The 14,433-nt window shown below is 40.8% G+C and overlaps 2 protein-coding genes across 2 annotated transcripts in view; both read right to left on the bottom strand.

Moving 5' to 3' along the window:
• The window catches only part of LOC119891530 (scavenger receptor cysteine-rich type 1 protein M160-like), a 667,824-nt gene that overhangs the window by 214,311 nt on the left and 439,080 nt on the right, over positions 1-14,433 (bottom strand). The gene's annotated exons all lie outside the window — the stretch shown is intronic.
• On the bottom strand, positions 126-8,166 carry mak16 (MAK16 homolog (S. cerevisiae)). Its single transcript, XM_038703363.1, has 10 exons — positions 7,975-8,166; positions 7,132-7,181; positions 6,267-6,376; positions 5,754-5,818; positions 5,514-5,665; positions 4,611-4,665; positions 4,441-4,515; positions 3,550-3,660; positions 3,392-3,457; positions 126-3,273 (listed from the first exon to the last, which is right to left on the bottom strand). The coding sequence occupies exons 1-10, from the start codon at positions 7,987-7,989 to the stop codon at positions 3,043-3,045; spliced, it is 930 nt and encodes a 309-aa protein (XP_038559291.1). The 5' UTR covers positions 7,990-8,166; the 3' UTR covers positions 126-3,042.

The following is a 14,433-nucleotide window of genomic DNA, read 5'->3' as shown; positions in this document are numbered from 1 at the left end:
TATTTCCTACATCCGTTTCTCTGAAAAGCTGAAACATGACTCTGGGGTTTTCGGTTTCAGATTTTAACTTCAGTAAAGTGGGACATTTAAACATTGTGTGATAATGAAGAGTCCTCCAGCAGAAATCCGTCCAGTCAGAAAGTTCTGGTTTATTTGGATTTCAGTCTCCATCCAAACTCATTAGTGATGTTGGAAGAAGCACTCAGATCAAGTACAAAACTATCATAATATACATATCAAAATATACTTAAAGGACCACATTTAAAAGTACTCATGCAGAATAAAACTTATTAGGTGATTTATATTTTGTAACAATCTTAAATGTAACTAAATGGAGTGGAGTAGAAATATAAAGTAGCATAACGTTTAAATACTAAGTAAGTAAAATAAAAGTACCTCAAAATAACAAATACAGTACTTGAGGACAAGTTATTTCACCTTTATGGGGCAAAATGTGAGAAATGATGTTGCTTTCTTTATTCTACTCATTTACTTTTTAAATGTATTTTAGTAGTTTTACTACTTTCAGACAGAAAGAAAAACTGACTGGACAGATGCTGCGAGAGAGAGCTGGTGTTTATTGTTTTGGTTGAACTGAACCTTTAAATGAATTTAGAGGATTTAAAAAGTGTTTAAAGTATACTGAATCAATTTATCAGTTTATTAGGAATATCTAGCGAAAACTGAAGCAATAAATCCCTTCGTGAAGGTTATGTTCAGTCCTTGAGAAGTATTAGATATTATAAACACCTCTCGGTATAACACGATAGTTGGGCTGTAACTAACGATTGTTTTCTTGATTAATCTATTGGTTGTTTGAGGTATAAAATGTCAGAAGGTGAAGAATTTCTCCCAAAGCTCAAGAGGACATTCCCAAATGCTTTTTGTCCACAACACACAGATATTCAGTTTACTCTCATAAATTTTAAATTCTTAAAAAAAAGACTCAAACTGATTAATTGATTATCAAAATAGTCGGCGATTTATTTGATAGTTGGCAACTAATTAATCGCTGCAGCTCTACAAACTGAATCCTCCAGAATGATTCTGCATCTGAACCAACGAACTGAACTTTTTAACCTTCACTCCGGAGGATTTACTGCAGACTGGCTTTAGCTCGGTGTGGCTAATAAACTGGTGCTAACACACCCACATGGTATAGAGCGTTGAAGTCCTTCCCTTCTGTCCCACGGGACCTTATTTTGAAAGAAATATGCACAGTGGGAGACAACTAATGTTTAGATCCTGTTTGAATTGAGTCCTGAATGACACGTTTGTCAGTTTAAAAGAATTTAAGTCAAGAAACTCAGTTTGTCGTAAAACAGTACAGTAACATTTAGTTTTGTGTGAAACCGCTCAGTGAACTACATCTCTCGTCTCACACAATACGTGTCAGCAACATTTTAGCGCTGTAATGCTAAGCTAACGTTAATTTCTGGTAGCTTAGCTATGTTCCACACACACACAGATGTTTCTCACCTGACGTGTTTAATCCAACGACCCCTGGTCCTTTAAACACATCACCTACACATGGAAGCTTCAGTCACTGAGGGAAACACTTTGTGTTCGTTCGAATTATGTATTTTCTTACAGTTAAGCTGATGATACACGGAGCAACTTTTAGAGCAATGGTGCAGGGCAATGTTGCCATCTAGCAACATTGCCCTGCACCATTGCTGAGAAAATTGCCCTGTGTATCATCAGCTTAACTGATGTGTTGTGTGTAGCATGAAGGAACTACAAATCCTTGTTATGCCGCCCTGTGCTGTAAAATGACGAACAAACAACCTTGAACCGGTCAGAAGTTTTACAACAGTGGTTTGTAGTTCTGTAAGTCTAAGTAGGTCAAGTCAAGTTAAAAACCTTAAATGGCACCAAAGTAAGCAGCAAACTGCCAAAGTTACGTCACCAAAACATTTTCAGATGTTAAATTAACAAGTTTTGTTCATTATTTCACTGTAGGATCTACTGATGACCAGCTGCTCTGACTTCATTAACATTTTATAGAATACAGTCCAAATAAAGTTAGAGAGTTAAAGAGTTAACAGGCTGCTCCAAGGTGTTTACTCACTGCTGCAGAGTTGTTAACTCATTATTGATCCATGAAATTTACATTATTTCTTAGTTTTGTTGACCTAAACTTTGTCTTTACCTTCTTTGGTCATTCTGCAGCAGTGGAAGGAAAGTAAACACGTTTCTACAGTAAACACCTTGGAGCGGCCTGTTAATCCGCCCTCACAACATTTATATGTACTGAATTTTATATATAGTTATGAAGGCAGAGCAGCTGGTCATCAGTTGATCCTACGGTGAAATAATGACCAAAACTCCTTCATTTAATTGTTAATTTTGCCTCTGAAAGTGTTTGTTTTGGTGACGGAAACGTTGGTTTACCGCTTCACTTTGGTTGCATATAAAGGTTTTTCACTGGACTTGAACTAGTTAGATTTACAGAACTACAAACATGGCGGTGTTCTAAAACTTAACTTTGGACCGATATTTTAACGACAAAATGCGACTTTCTTGACTTAAATTATCTTTTTTTAAACTAACAAACATCACGCGTTTTCATTCAGGACACAATTTAAACGGGATCTAAACACTAGTCGTCTCTCGCCGTCTACCAACGTACATGTGTTTCCTGAAATAAGATGCCATGGTGGTCCACGGGAAGGGGGAGGGGCTAACTCTGTTGTTAGCATGTAGCTTGTTAGCTTTGAAGACCAGAAAAGAGAGAGGGGCACGTTAGCAACGATAAAGTGAGATGAAAAGTCTCTGCTGCCGTCTGACCGTCAACAAGCAGCCGCACGGCTTCTACGGCGGCGAACGGTAGCAGCAGCTGCTCAGGAGGTCAGAAAACTTTATTCGTCACTTAACACGTGAACAGAGCGGTCCAGAGTCCGTTTCAGAAAAGGCTGAGTACAAAAAACACACCGACGACGATCCCGAGTCTGTTAGCGTGGAGGGGGGCGTGTCCTCGGCAGGAGTCTGCTGACCTCACAGACGGCACACAGTTTGATTGGCAGCAGAGGTGGTGTGACATCACAACGTGGTTCTGCTCTTGGAGGCGGGCTCTGTCTCCTGCTCGTACTCGATCTCCACGTACGCTCGCTTCTTCCTCGCCGCCGAGCCGTTTGCCGGAGATTTGCCTTTAGACTTGGAGGCCTTCGTCTGCACCTCCATCTCTTCCTCCTCCTCCTCTTCTTCACTGGACGACTCCTCTTCCTCGTCCTGTTCCTCCTCGTCGCTGCTCGTCTTCAGTTTGTTCATGTCCTGAGAGAAGAAACAGAAATATCGATGGTGCAGGTTTATAACAACGAACTTAAGCTACCTTTAACCTCCACTAACTGCACACGACAGCTGCTTTATTGATCCTGTAAAACAAAGTTACCTCGAAGTCGCTCAGGTCGCTCTCCTCCACTTCTTCTTCTGCTACAAACTCGCTCTTCCCGACGTCCTGCAACAGAAAAGGAGAGCGTTCATAAATGCCCACAGAGCTGAACGTGTTCTGGCTCTGACCCTGAAACGCCGAGTGTCCTTCATCATCACCTCATCATCTTCCTCCTCCTCCTCTTCCTCAGACTCGGACTCGCTCTCCTGGTCCTGCTGCTCCAGGGCTCTGTCGAAGGCGTGCACCGGGAAGTTGTATATGTCTCCGTACTGAAAACACAACACACACAAATGTTTATTAACCCAAAACAAAAACACATTTCATTCTGTCCGAGCTTGGCACGCCGCCGCGCTTACGTTAGCACGCCGCCGCGCTTACGTTAGCACGCCGCCGCGCTTACGTTATGTTAGCTCACACTGCAGTTGATGACCTGAACTAAAGTGTAAACTCAAGTATTTGATGAGTAATGAATTACATTTACTCTCATTACTGTAACAGTTTCATTACTGTAACAGTTTTTTTAATGTACTTCTGGAATATCTTTAATTATCTGCATTTTTTATTTACTGTCTTTTGTTTGAGTTGTGGCTCTTTTGCTGTCAGTTGCAGTAAGTTTATAACTAGTTGGTTTGGACGTGATGTCGTTCGTCTGCACTTTATTTTGACACCTGAAATATGTTATTTATTTAATAGTAAGTCGATTAATTGTTTAGTGGTCGATTATTAAATTATTCGCCAACTTTATTCCGATACCAGCTTCTTAAATGTGAATAGTTTCTGGTTTCTTTCCTCCTCTGTGACAGTAAACCGAATACCTTTAGGTTGTGGACAGAACAAGACATTTTACGACGTCAGGTCGGGCTTTGGGAAACGCCGAGCAACATTTTTCACCATTTTCTGGCGCCAACAACTTATGAAGAAAATACAGATTAATCGATAATGACAATACTCATTAGCTGCTGCCCTAATAGTTAATCACATCAGCATAAACATGTACTGAGCAAAAGTTTTAGGCAGGTGTGGGGAAAAAATGCTTCAGCGTGTCGTACCGTTCCCTGCTTGAGTCTCTCCAGCAGCTCCTTCTCGATGGCGTTGTCCAGCTGAGCGGCGATCAGAGCTTTCTCCTGCAAACAGACACAACAATACGGCTCAATACGGTTAAAACGCCGCCGACGCTCCCGTCTGAAGAGCGAGCGAGTGTTGCTAACGTTCGGCTCACCTCTTTCCTCTTCTCTCTCTTCTCCACCTTCCTGCTGAGAGGAACCAGCTTCCTCCTGAAAGACAGTCAGACCATAAACTTTATTAAAACGGAAACAGCTGAATCCGCTTTGCTTCTGCGGCTCGTCTCTTTTTTCGCCGTTGACTCTTTGACACGTGCAAACCAACAAATCACAATCAACACCCAGATAACGCCACGTCTACCAGCTGATGGAGTCCAGAGATATCGTTTTAAGCTTTCATCCTTAAAACAGTGTCTCTTTCACTGTTATCCAATCAAATCTGATGTTCATATTTACATTTTGCTCATGGTTAGTGATGTCACTAAATAATAATACCTGTCAGTCGCTTTTTATGGCGTAGATCAGAGATCTTCTTTCGACCGCGGTGGAAACAAACCTTTTAGTTCCTCGAAAAGTAGATCCTGGTACTAAAAGACACGGCTACATGCGTTTATAGAAGGAACCCGTAACACATGTTGCAAGTGCTGCAGATCACATGTAGCGCTGATCGGACCTGCTCCTCGCCGCCGCCACAACATCTAAAACAAACCTCAGGTTGTGAACTGATGTCAGTGGAGCCGCACGACCAGCTGAATGCGTCTCCCGGCTCGGCTGTTAAAAAGCAGACGATTGGTTTTCTAGCTGGAGGGGGCGGGAATGTGCATACAACCGCCATGTTTGCCGTTACGGGCTTTTCCTCAAGGATTATGTTCAGGACTCTCTAAGATCGTCTCTGGTGCTGCTTGCCTTCTAACTTCATGTTTAACTGCTCGAGTTAAAGGATTATCTCACACTCTCACTTCGTCCCAGTGTTTCTCTTCTGTTCCTTGATACAATATGTTCAGATTTAGAAACTTGAAAGAAGAGCAGCTACTTCCTGTAGTTTGTTAAAAAGTGCTTACTGTCTCTTCAGCACCAGTTTGCGCATGCGGATCAGGTACTGAGTGATTTTGGTGAAGCGCTGTTTGCATTTGTGTCGGATGAATCGAGGCCAGTAGATCAAATTCTCATCGATCTGTTCCAGAGCTTTCTCGTAGTTTTTACTGAGCTTCACCTGCAAACACACACAACACACAGATTAAAATGCGTTTCAGCATTTAAACTTTAAACTCGTTTTAAAACTAATAAAACCGTCTGCTCACCTTCTCCCACATCTTGGCAGGAAAAGCTGCTCTCTCGATCACCTTCATGTAGAGGAAACACTGACCTACAAGAGAAATTATTACTAATTATTCATTATTGTTCTTTCCCCTGTTTCAGTGTCATCGTTGTTCCTGAATGTTTACAGCTCTAAACAGTTTGTGGTCGTCAGATTTCTGTTAAACTTCTCTCGTCTAAAACAATAAAATAAAACAAATGTGTGTATCAGAACTTTATTTCTTCGTCTTTCCTCTCTCATTACAGTCCTTGTACATACAGATCTGAGTTCTTCTTCCAGCACTGCAAGAGGGTTGTTAATTTTTTGGGTGTCTAAAAACAGATTAGGGAATATTTTTATTTTTCTATTTTTCAGAAAACATCCTTTTTTCTCCCCCAACTCAGCCTCGTACCTCAGTGTGTGGTGCCCACATAATAATTCTGCTGTCTGATCCCAACGACCCCCCTACTGATGTGGTACCCAGTGTTCCTGCAGGTTTAACGGTTGATGTCTTTACCTTTCTCCTCTCTGATGGTGGCGTACTGACTGTTGGCCAGCGGACAGGACGAGCGGTTGCACAACCCTGTGATGTTGTATTCATTCCGACAGAAGCCCTGATCCTTCGTCCTGCACAGAAGGACGAGAGGAGATGTTACCCGAGCTCGGCCGCAAGAAGCAGGTTAAAACATGTGTTTATAGTGTTGTTACAAGACATTCTGGGTTTATGACTCTGTGGCTGAGGCTCCATCCAAACTCCTACTATTTCGATTTAAAACTCAGACCTTCTGCTACGTTTCCGCCTCCCGTTCAGGCTAAAACGGTGAATCTGAACACCTAAAACAGAAAGGTTTGAAAACGCTGCTGAGCCCGTTTTGGTTTTAAACTCCGGCGTAGCGTTTTAGTGCAGACAGGTGAGAACAGAGGGCGTTAAGACACGAGGACGCTCACGTTTGGCTCTTATCATACTTTATTAAAGTATTCTGTACTGTGTAAATAACACTTCTACACTTTGCAACGCCTCCCAGTCTGTTTCCTGTCGCCAAAGTCTTTGTCCTCCCGTGTTCCTTTCAAAGAAGTCTCTGCTGTGGTTCTTCACCATCGCAGTTCTTTGTTCGTCTCTAGTTGAACTTTTTTCTTCAGCGAAATGTTCTGCAGCTGCTGAGTAGTCAACCTGCTTCCTGTTCACACCGCCATGCACCAGATGTGCGTTTTCAATCATTTTAATGTACAAGGAACAAGGTAAAACGATGGTGTGGACGGAGATCGTAATCGTGTGGATGTAGCCTCAAATGCAATGAGATTAGATGAGACACAAACTACTAAACAACTACCATACTGAATGACTGAATAACCAAATAAATTAATGAGGTGCAGAGACTTACTTGACTTTGTAGGAGCAGAACTGTTTGTTCCCGATAATGTCCCAGATCACCTGCAGGAAGCAGATTCAACACATTTACAGCAGCACAAACGTAATAACAATTCAAAGCATGTTTATATCTGAAATTTTGTTTATGATATCCAGGTCTTCTTCGTCAGTTATACTTTTAATGCAGAATCACAGTCTATAAACACATTACATTTAATATAGTGACACTAATATGCATGTACAAGATATACCAATAAACTGCACATAACTAGAAGGTATCGACAGGTAACGTGTTGCCGAAATTAAATTCCAGTACGACCCTACCAATGTGTGCATCTACTCATGTTGTAACAGCTGTGTCTGTTCGCAGAGAAGCCAAACAACCTTAAAAAATGCTTTTCTATGCCGAAGTTTGGCGTCACACTTGACATGTAAACCGTACAAGATATGTCAATAAATAGTAAATAAATAGAAGATATCGACAGGTAACGTGTTGCCGAATTTAAGTTCCCGTAAGACCCTACCAATGTGTGTGTCGACTCACTTTCTAACAGCTGTGTTTGTTCGCAGAGAAGCCAAACAACCTTAAAAAATGCTTTTCTATACCGAAGTTTGGCGTCACACTTAACATGTAAAACTAGCTTAGTGCCCACGTGTGTGAAATGCTGTTAAAACATTATATTTCTATCCGTATATAATTAGTAAAGATAACCACTGTTAAACACGTAGTCTAGCTACTGAACAGATTAATAAAAAATAACCCAGATTTATCAGTTTTTACATAGTTACCGGTAAGCTAACGTTAGCATGAAGCTTTAGCCGCAGCCGCAGCTTTTAACTCATTTATCACACTTACGTCGTCGTGTTGCATTTTTAGTTCCTCGCAGAGCCGCTAGCAGCTTCACCGCCGAGTCCACCGTGTGTTTACAGGATATTTGATAAGTTAATGTGAAGTTATGACGGAGTTTTTCTGTCTTCGGAGCCACATGGACGGTCAGGCGGCCACCATTTTTGTTTGCGTGGAGCAAGATCACGGAGGGAACAAGTATCGCGATACTTCTTCTTCTGTTCCTCTCCGGCAGACTAGGCTCTGTTAGTGCATTGCTGCCTCCCACTGGTCATAAAGTCTTCAGTAAAGCTCCCCCTGACCTATATTTTCCAATATAGGCCCGTGGCTTTTAGGAAGTGAAATAGTTCCAATGCTCTTTGTGTTTGATTAGAACCATCACCCATCAGAGTTTTTACAGATAATAGATCAACTCCCAGAACCTTTAGGCCAATGAACAACAATCTTCTTTCCTCAGAACATGAGGACAGAACATGAGGACAGAACATGAGGACAGAACATGAGGACATGCTTGACAGACTCCACAGACTTTGCACTTGCCGTCCCTGTGCTTTCCCACCAGGAACAGCCCACTTGCCAATCCACAATGTCTTAATCGGGCCAACTTAATCTGATCCATCCGAGGCAAGATAATTAATTTCCCAGGTTTGACTAATGGTTTTACATCATAGAACTTTCTCCCGCTGGTGTCTTTACTCCACTCGTGTTGCCATTGTTGTGTCAGTCTTTCCTTAATGATGCTACGGCACTCCAGTCTGTCAAATGGCACCTCCACCTCCACATTTTCCCTTCCTAAACTTGTCCTCGCAGCCTCATCAGCCATCTACCTGTCTAACATGAAACTGGGGAACATATAAACCAAAGCCCACTTTCTTATTCTCAGGGTCTCTGAATAAATATCTATGTAGCTACTCCATAATTTCCCAAGATGCTCCAGTACATAATGTGCAACATTTCCTACACTTCCTTCCTTTATTAAATGTTTAATAGATATGTTTAAATCAGCCTCAGGCAATAGCCAATGAGGGATAGATGGCCAGTAGACAGAAGGCACCATTTTCCTTTCATTAAGCTTAAGCTCCTCTGTGATGTCTTAACAGAATGTAAAACACTATATCTATTAAGCCTACTCTCACCCTTTCTAAACTCCCAACACTCTGCTAACAAAGAAACTGAAGGAAGAGCTAAAGACCCAAAGCTTTTCATTTTTACGAAATAATTTAATGCCAGTTTTGCACGTCGCAGCCTTAGCGGAACCTCCCAGTACATGTCCTCAAAGCCCTAGATTGAACCACATCTAACTTATTAAGCGTGGACCTAGCTGCTGATGCATATGCAAGACACCCATAATCAAATCCTGCTTTATAAATCATCAGCATAAGATTCCTGTCTGCACCCCAAGAACACCCAGCCAAACACCTCATAATATTAATAACCTTTCCACATTTATTCTCCATTCTACATACATGTTGTTTATACGTTAGCTTTTCATCTACCCAGACCCCAAGAAACTTGAAGACCCTGGCTCTCTCAAGAGGTTCCCCATTCAACTTAAGACCCAGACTGTCTATATTCCTGCCAAAAACCATATACTTTGTTTTTTTCAATGACAGCCTAAAACCCCACTTATCACTCCAAGCCTGCACCTTATTCAAAGCACACTGCATCTGTTTAAATAAGTACCCAGTATTACGGCCTCTTTTCCACATTGCTCCATCATCTGCAAACAAAGATCGCTGAAATCCCCTTCCTACCTCATCAAACATATTATTAACCATTACATTGAACAGAACTGGACTGATGACACTAACCTGCGGAGTCCCATTTTCTACGAACACAGAGTCAGAAAAGCTCCCTCCTACTCTTACTTGAATACACCGTGTCTTCAGAAAGTCCTTAATCCAATTAATCATTCTGCCCCGAATCCCTGCATCATACAGCTTAATGATTCCTCCTCCTTCTTCTTCATAAACCTTCTCTATATCAAAAAAACACACCTGCCACCACCTCTTTATTTACAAGGGCTGTCTTGATATCATCATCCAACACTAAAACTGAATCCATAGTACCACGAGCAAGTCTGAAACCATTCTGATATGTAGAGAAAAAACCTTTCTTTTCTAATCTCTACACCAACCTGTCAGTAACCATCCTTTCCATAATCTTACAGATAACAGCTGTGAGAGCAATTGGTCCGTATGACCCATGTTTTCAGCTTCCTTACCGAGTTTTAAAATCGACACAATCACTGTGTGTTTCCATTCAGCTGGAACTGATCCTTCCTCCTCCAATGCAAAGTCATCCATATGCCGAAAGACCTCATTTCCCAATCCATCTCTTCCAGGAGCAGTGTGCCGCCCTCGTCTTATTGACCTTCTTAGTCCATGTATGGAAAAGAACACATTGATTACATCACTGTTGTCATTATTCTTGTTAAGTTTATGCCCTTCCTCTCTTTCCTCTCACCCTTAATTTGAATGGCTTTTTCTGCTGCTTTCCTCACGACTCCACAAAGAGAATTACTCCACTCATCAGTACTACCTTGACTAACTACATCATCTAAACTTCCTACCAACTGATCATGATCTGATTAAAAAATTAAACCCTCTCACCGCTCTCTCCTTCTCCACCTGTAAAACACTACCAAATTGATCACTCCCTAAAGTGTTCAGTTCCATAGGATACCAACTCCCACACCTAGCAAGTTCACCTGACGCAAAGGTTAAATCAATACATGACAGCCTCCCAATAATCACCTGAAACCTAGTCGGTCTTCCATCATTTAACACCACCAAATTGTTTTTATCTATAAAATCTTCTATTAAAACCCCATTTCCATCTTTGATTCTGCCGCCCCAAAGAGGATTGAGAGCATTAAAATCTGTCCACACCACTGCAGGTCTCACCTGATCTGTTGTTTCATCTAACGTCTTCATTTCCAACAGAAGACAAGGATTATAAAAATTTACCAATGAAAACCTACCTGCTGTGCTCCATATCTCAATTGCTACACATTCCAATCCTGAGGTAATATTTAATTGTCTATATTGAAAAACCTTTTTTAACAAATATTGCACAACCCCCTCCAGATGAATTTCTGTCTTTACGTAAACAAATGAAACCTGGCATCACAAAATATAAAGACGGTTTTAACCATGTCTCCTGAATGCATTTTAACTGTGGTTTGTTTTTGCAACCATCTACAAACTTCTTTAATTCCTGTCCATTAGCTGTCAAACTCCTGGCACTCCACTGCAGAATACTAAACATTAATAGACTAACTATCAATTTCATCATCATCATCCTCCTTGGCCTCCATTATTTTTTTCCCTTTTGTCTCTTGAGAACACATATCTATAGAGGGCCGCTGGCTCAACCTCTACAACCCCAAGACTCCTCTCAGCAGCCTTCACCGCACTTTTTACAACGTCTGAATTATTCTTAGTCTGCTTCATGTCACACATCACTTCCACAATGAAAGCCAGGAATTTCATCTTACTCACCACCACTGAATCTTCTGTTCTCGTTATGTCACTCAACTCACCACATGTTGCAACCTTTTTGACAGCCTCAGCATAAGACCCCCCTTTGTTAGTCTCCCTAAACTGCTGCACCCTCATCGCCTGCTTATATTGCTCACATTCACGATTTCCAGCTACGTGCCCTCCACCACATGAACCACTTTACCACCTTCTCCTTGCACTCAGAGAACTCGTGTTCTCCTCCACATTTCCCACATCTTCTATTTCCTCTACAAGCAGCTGCAATATGTCCATACCTCTGACACTTAAAGCACCTCAAAGGTGGCCTTCTGTATGGCTGCACTTTAGATGACAAGCACCCTAGAAACACTCGTTCTGGAAGGGCTCTTTCCTGAAAAGAAAACACCACAGTTGATGATTCCCGCTTAGCTCCATCATGAAAGATTTTAATTCGTGTGGCCTGATCAACCTTCACCCCCTCTATTCCCTTCACCAACTCAACCATGGGAACCTCCAGAGAAACCCCATAAATCAGCCCTTTCAAGCCAGCCTTGCTCCCTGGAATAAATCCTTCCCTATCGCATCCAGTGAAACAGCTCTGTTCAACTGAGCCGCAGACTTGCAAGCAGTTTCCCATCAGCCAAAATTCTTGCACTCAGGATATCAGCCAACTCTTCCTTCAATGCCCCAGAGAGAACTAAACCCAGACTCTCCTTCCTTCAACTTAAAAATCACTTTATACTCTTCCGACTGGCTACTGTTTCTTCTCATTACCTTTACCTGCTGATCTCTCCCTCCCTCTGACTTCTTCTTCTTGTTTCCGGCAGACTAGACGCATCTGTGGCGTATTGCTGCCCTCCTCTGTTCGCTATTCACATCTTAACGCTAATTGCCTATCTCCTTTTGTATAAACCAGTTTTATGTAGGTATTCGATCAATTTCTTCATTTTGTTCCAACTATCTAAGTTAACTAGGGTGAACAGTTTCCTCCTTTGGCGAGAGTATTTTCTACAAAGAACTAATACATGCTTCACTGTTTCCTTGTCTCCACATTCACATTTTCCATCAGGGTGTTTACCAGTCAGAGCCAGACACTCCTCAGCCCACAGTGCCCAAACCTCACTCTGGACAGAACTACTGCATCTCTTCTCTTACCTCTAAAAGCACATCTTCCTTTCTCTACAGTTCTTTGTACTGAATAATATTCTCCCCTTTTTTTCCTTATCCCATGATTTTTCCTCCAGCACCGCCTTCTTTGCCACCACATCTGCTTCCTCATTACCCTCCATGTGCGCCGGTACCCACACAAACCCCATCTCATACCCAGCTTTGTGAATTCTATACAACACCTGCATAATTTCCACAAGTTAATCGGGTCTAGATTTCATTTTCGTATCTTTAATTGTAATCAGAGTTGCTGCTGAGTCGCTACATATAACTGAATATTCCTGTTTATTATCTTGGACCCACTTTAAAGCCCATAGCACTGCCACCAGCTCTGCTGTGAAGCCCGACAGATGATCTGGAATCCTATTTATTGGGATGCTTACACCAAAAGCCACTTTAGCGCTCTCAATATCCTTTGACCCATCAGTATAGATTTGTAGGTGGCCTCCCCATATTTGACAAATCCGGGCTTTTATCTCCTTCACTCCCTCTGACTCTTGTGAATCACTAATTTTATTTCTCCTTTTTCCTTTTCTTCCCCTTACTATTTCTTTCCCATCTGCCCCCACCATCATCCGCGTCCTGCATTGCAGGAACAAAGTCTTAATTATTGTAGGCTATTGACTGATGTTCCAGCACTAGTTAGACTAAACTGGGAAACACCGCGTGTCTCCCAGCTAGCGGTCGGCGTTTGTGTGGGGCTTCAAGATCACGGAGGGAACAAGTATCGCGATACTTCACGGCCTAACACGTTTTGGATGAAACGTGTTTATTGATAAAATGTGTACATCGTACAAAAATGTTAATTTACTAAATCTCCACCATAAGCAATAATAATAAATAATAATAATAATAATAAATTTGAGTAAAAAGTGACTGATATTCTGCTATAAAGGACTTAAATGTTCGTGTATTTATAGATTTGATATTAACTAGCTAACTTTATATAACTTATTAATGACTTACTAATATTTATATATATAATTTTGAATAGAATTAAACAGAACAGATGTGGAATCTGAAACCAATAAACATGTCCATAATCATATATTGTAAAACAGAAAAAAAAAGTTGCTTATTTCTCGGGAAAAGGGTGAATTAGGTTTGTTTGTTTATTTGTTTAACTTCACGTGGGTGTTCTTTTATGTAATTAAGATTTGTGATCTTTTTTTTTTTAATGTAAATAAACACCACTTTTTATTTTACTTTTTTATATGTTTATTTGCTACTCAGTCCTACATTTTTTTTTACACCTTTATACAACTTCACCTTACAAAACTACAATTTCACCACGGCAAAATGACCACATAAATGAGAAGATACAGACAACAAAAAGATAAAAGGAAATACTTAAGTACATAAAAAACAAATAAATGAATATAAAATATTAAATATTATTTACAGAATGGATACACATAAAATACTTTCTAAGTTCTATTCTAAAACATTCAAATGAAGGCCGGGACCTTGAGAACCTGGTCTTATGGATGTAATATTAAGTTGACAATCTTAGAAAGTTTTGTTGTTGTTGTTTTCATAGTATAATAAAACATCCTTGGCTTCTAGTTTAATTGAATGGCTCGTTTAGTTTAGTTGAACTTGAAATGCAAGTTACCTCACCTTGAAGATAAAGTTTATATAACTACAGTGTTCTAGTTGTCTCAACATTGTTTTTTAGTTGATTGAACATTTTATAACATGCTTCACCTTCATGCTTTGAGTTAAAACAAATAATTATTTTACTTTATCAATGCAAGAAAACTTCCCTTAACATGTCTTACTGACATTTCTGCATTATTCTAACTCACAGTTTCCAGTT

This window comes from Micropterus salmoides, unplaced genomic scaffold (genome assembly GCF_014851395.1).
Source record: "Micropterus salmoides isolate LMB-PRFRI ecotype aquatic unplaced genomic scaffold, ASM1485139v1 Ms_hic_scaffold_7, whole genome shotgun sequence".
In the NCBI taxonomy this organism is placed as follows: Eukaryota; Metazoa; Chordata; class Actinopteri; order Centrarchiformes; family Centrarchidae; genus Micropterus; species Micropterus salmoides.
This window is presented reverse-complemented; position numbering and strand designations above follow the sequence as displayed.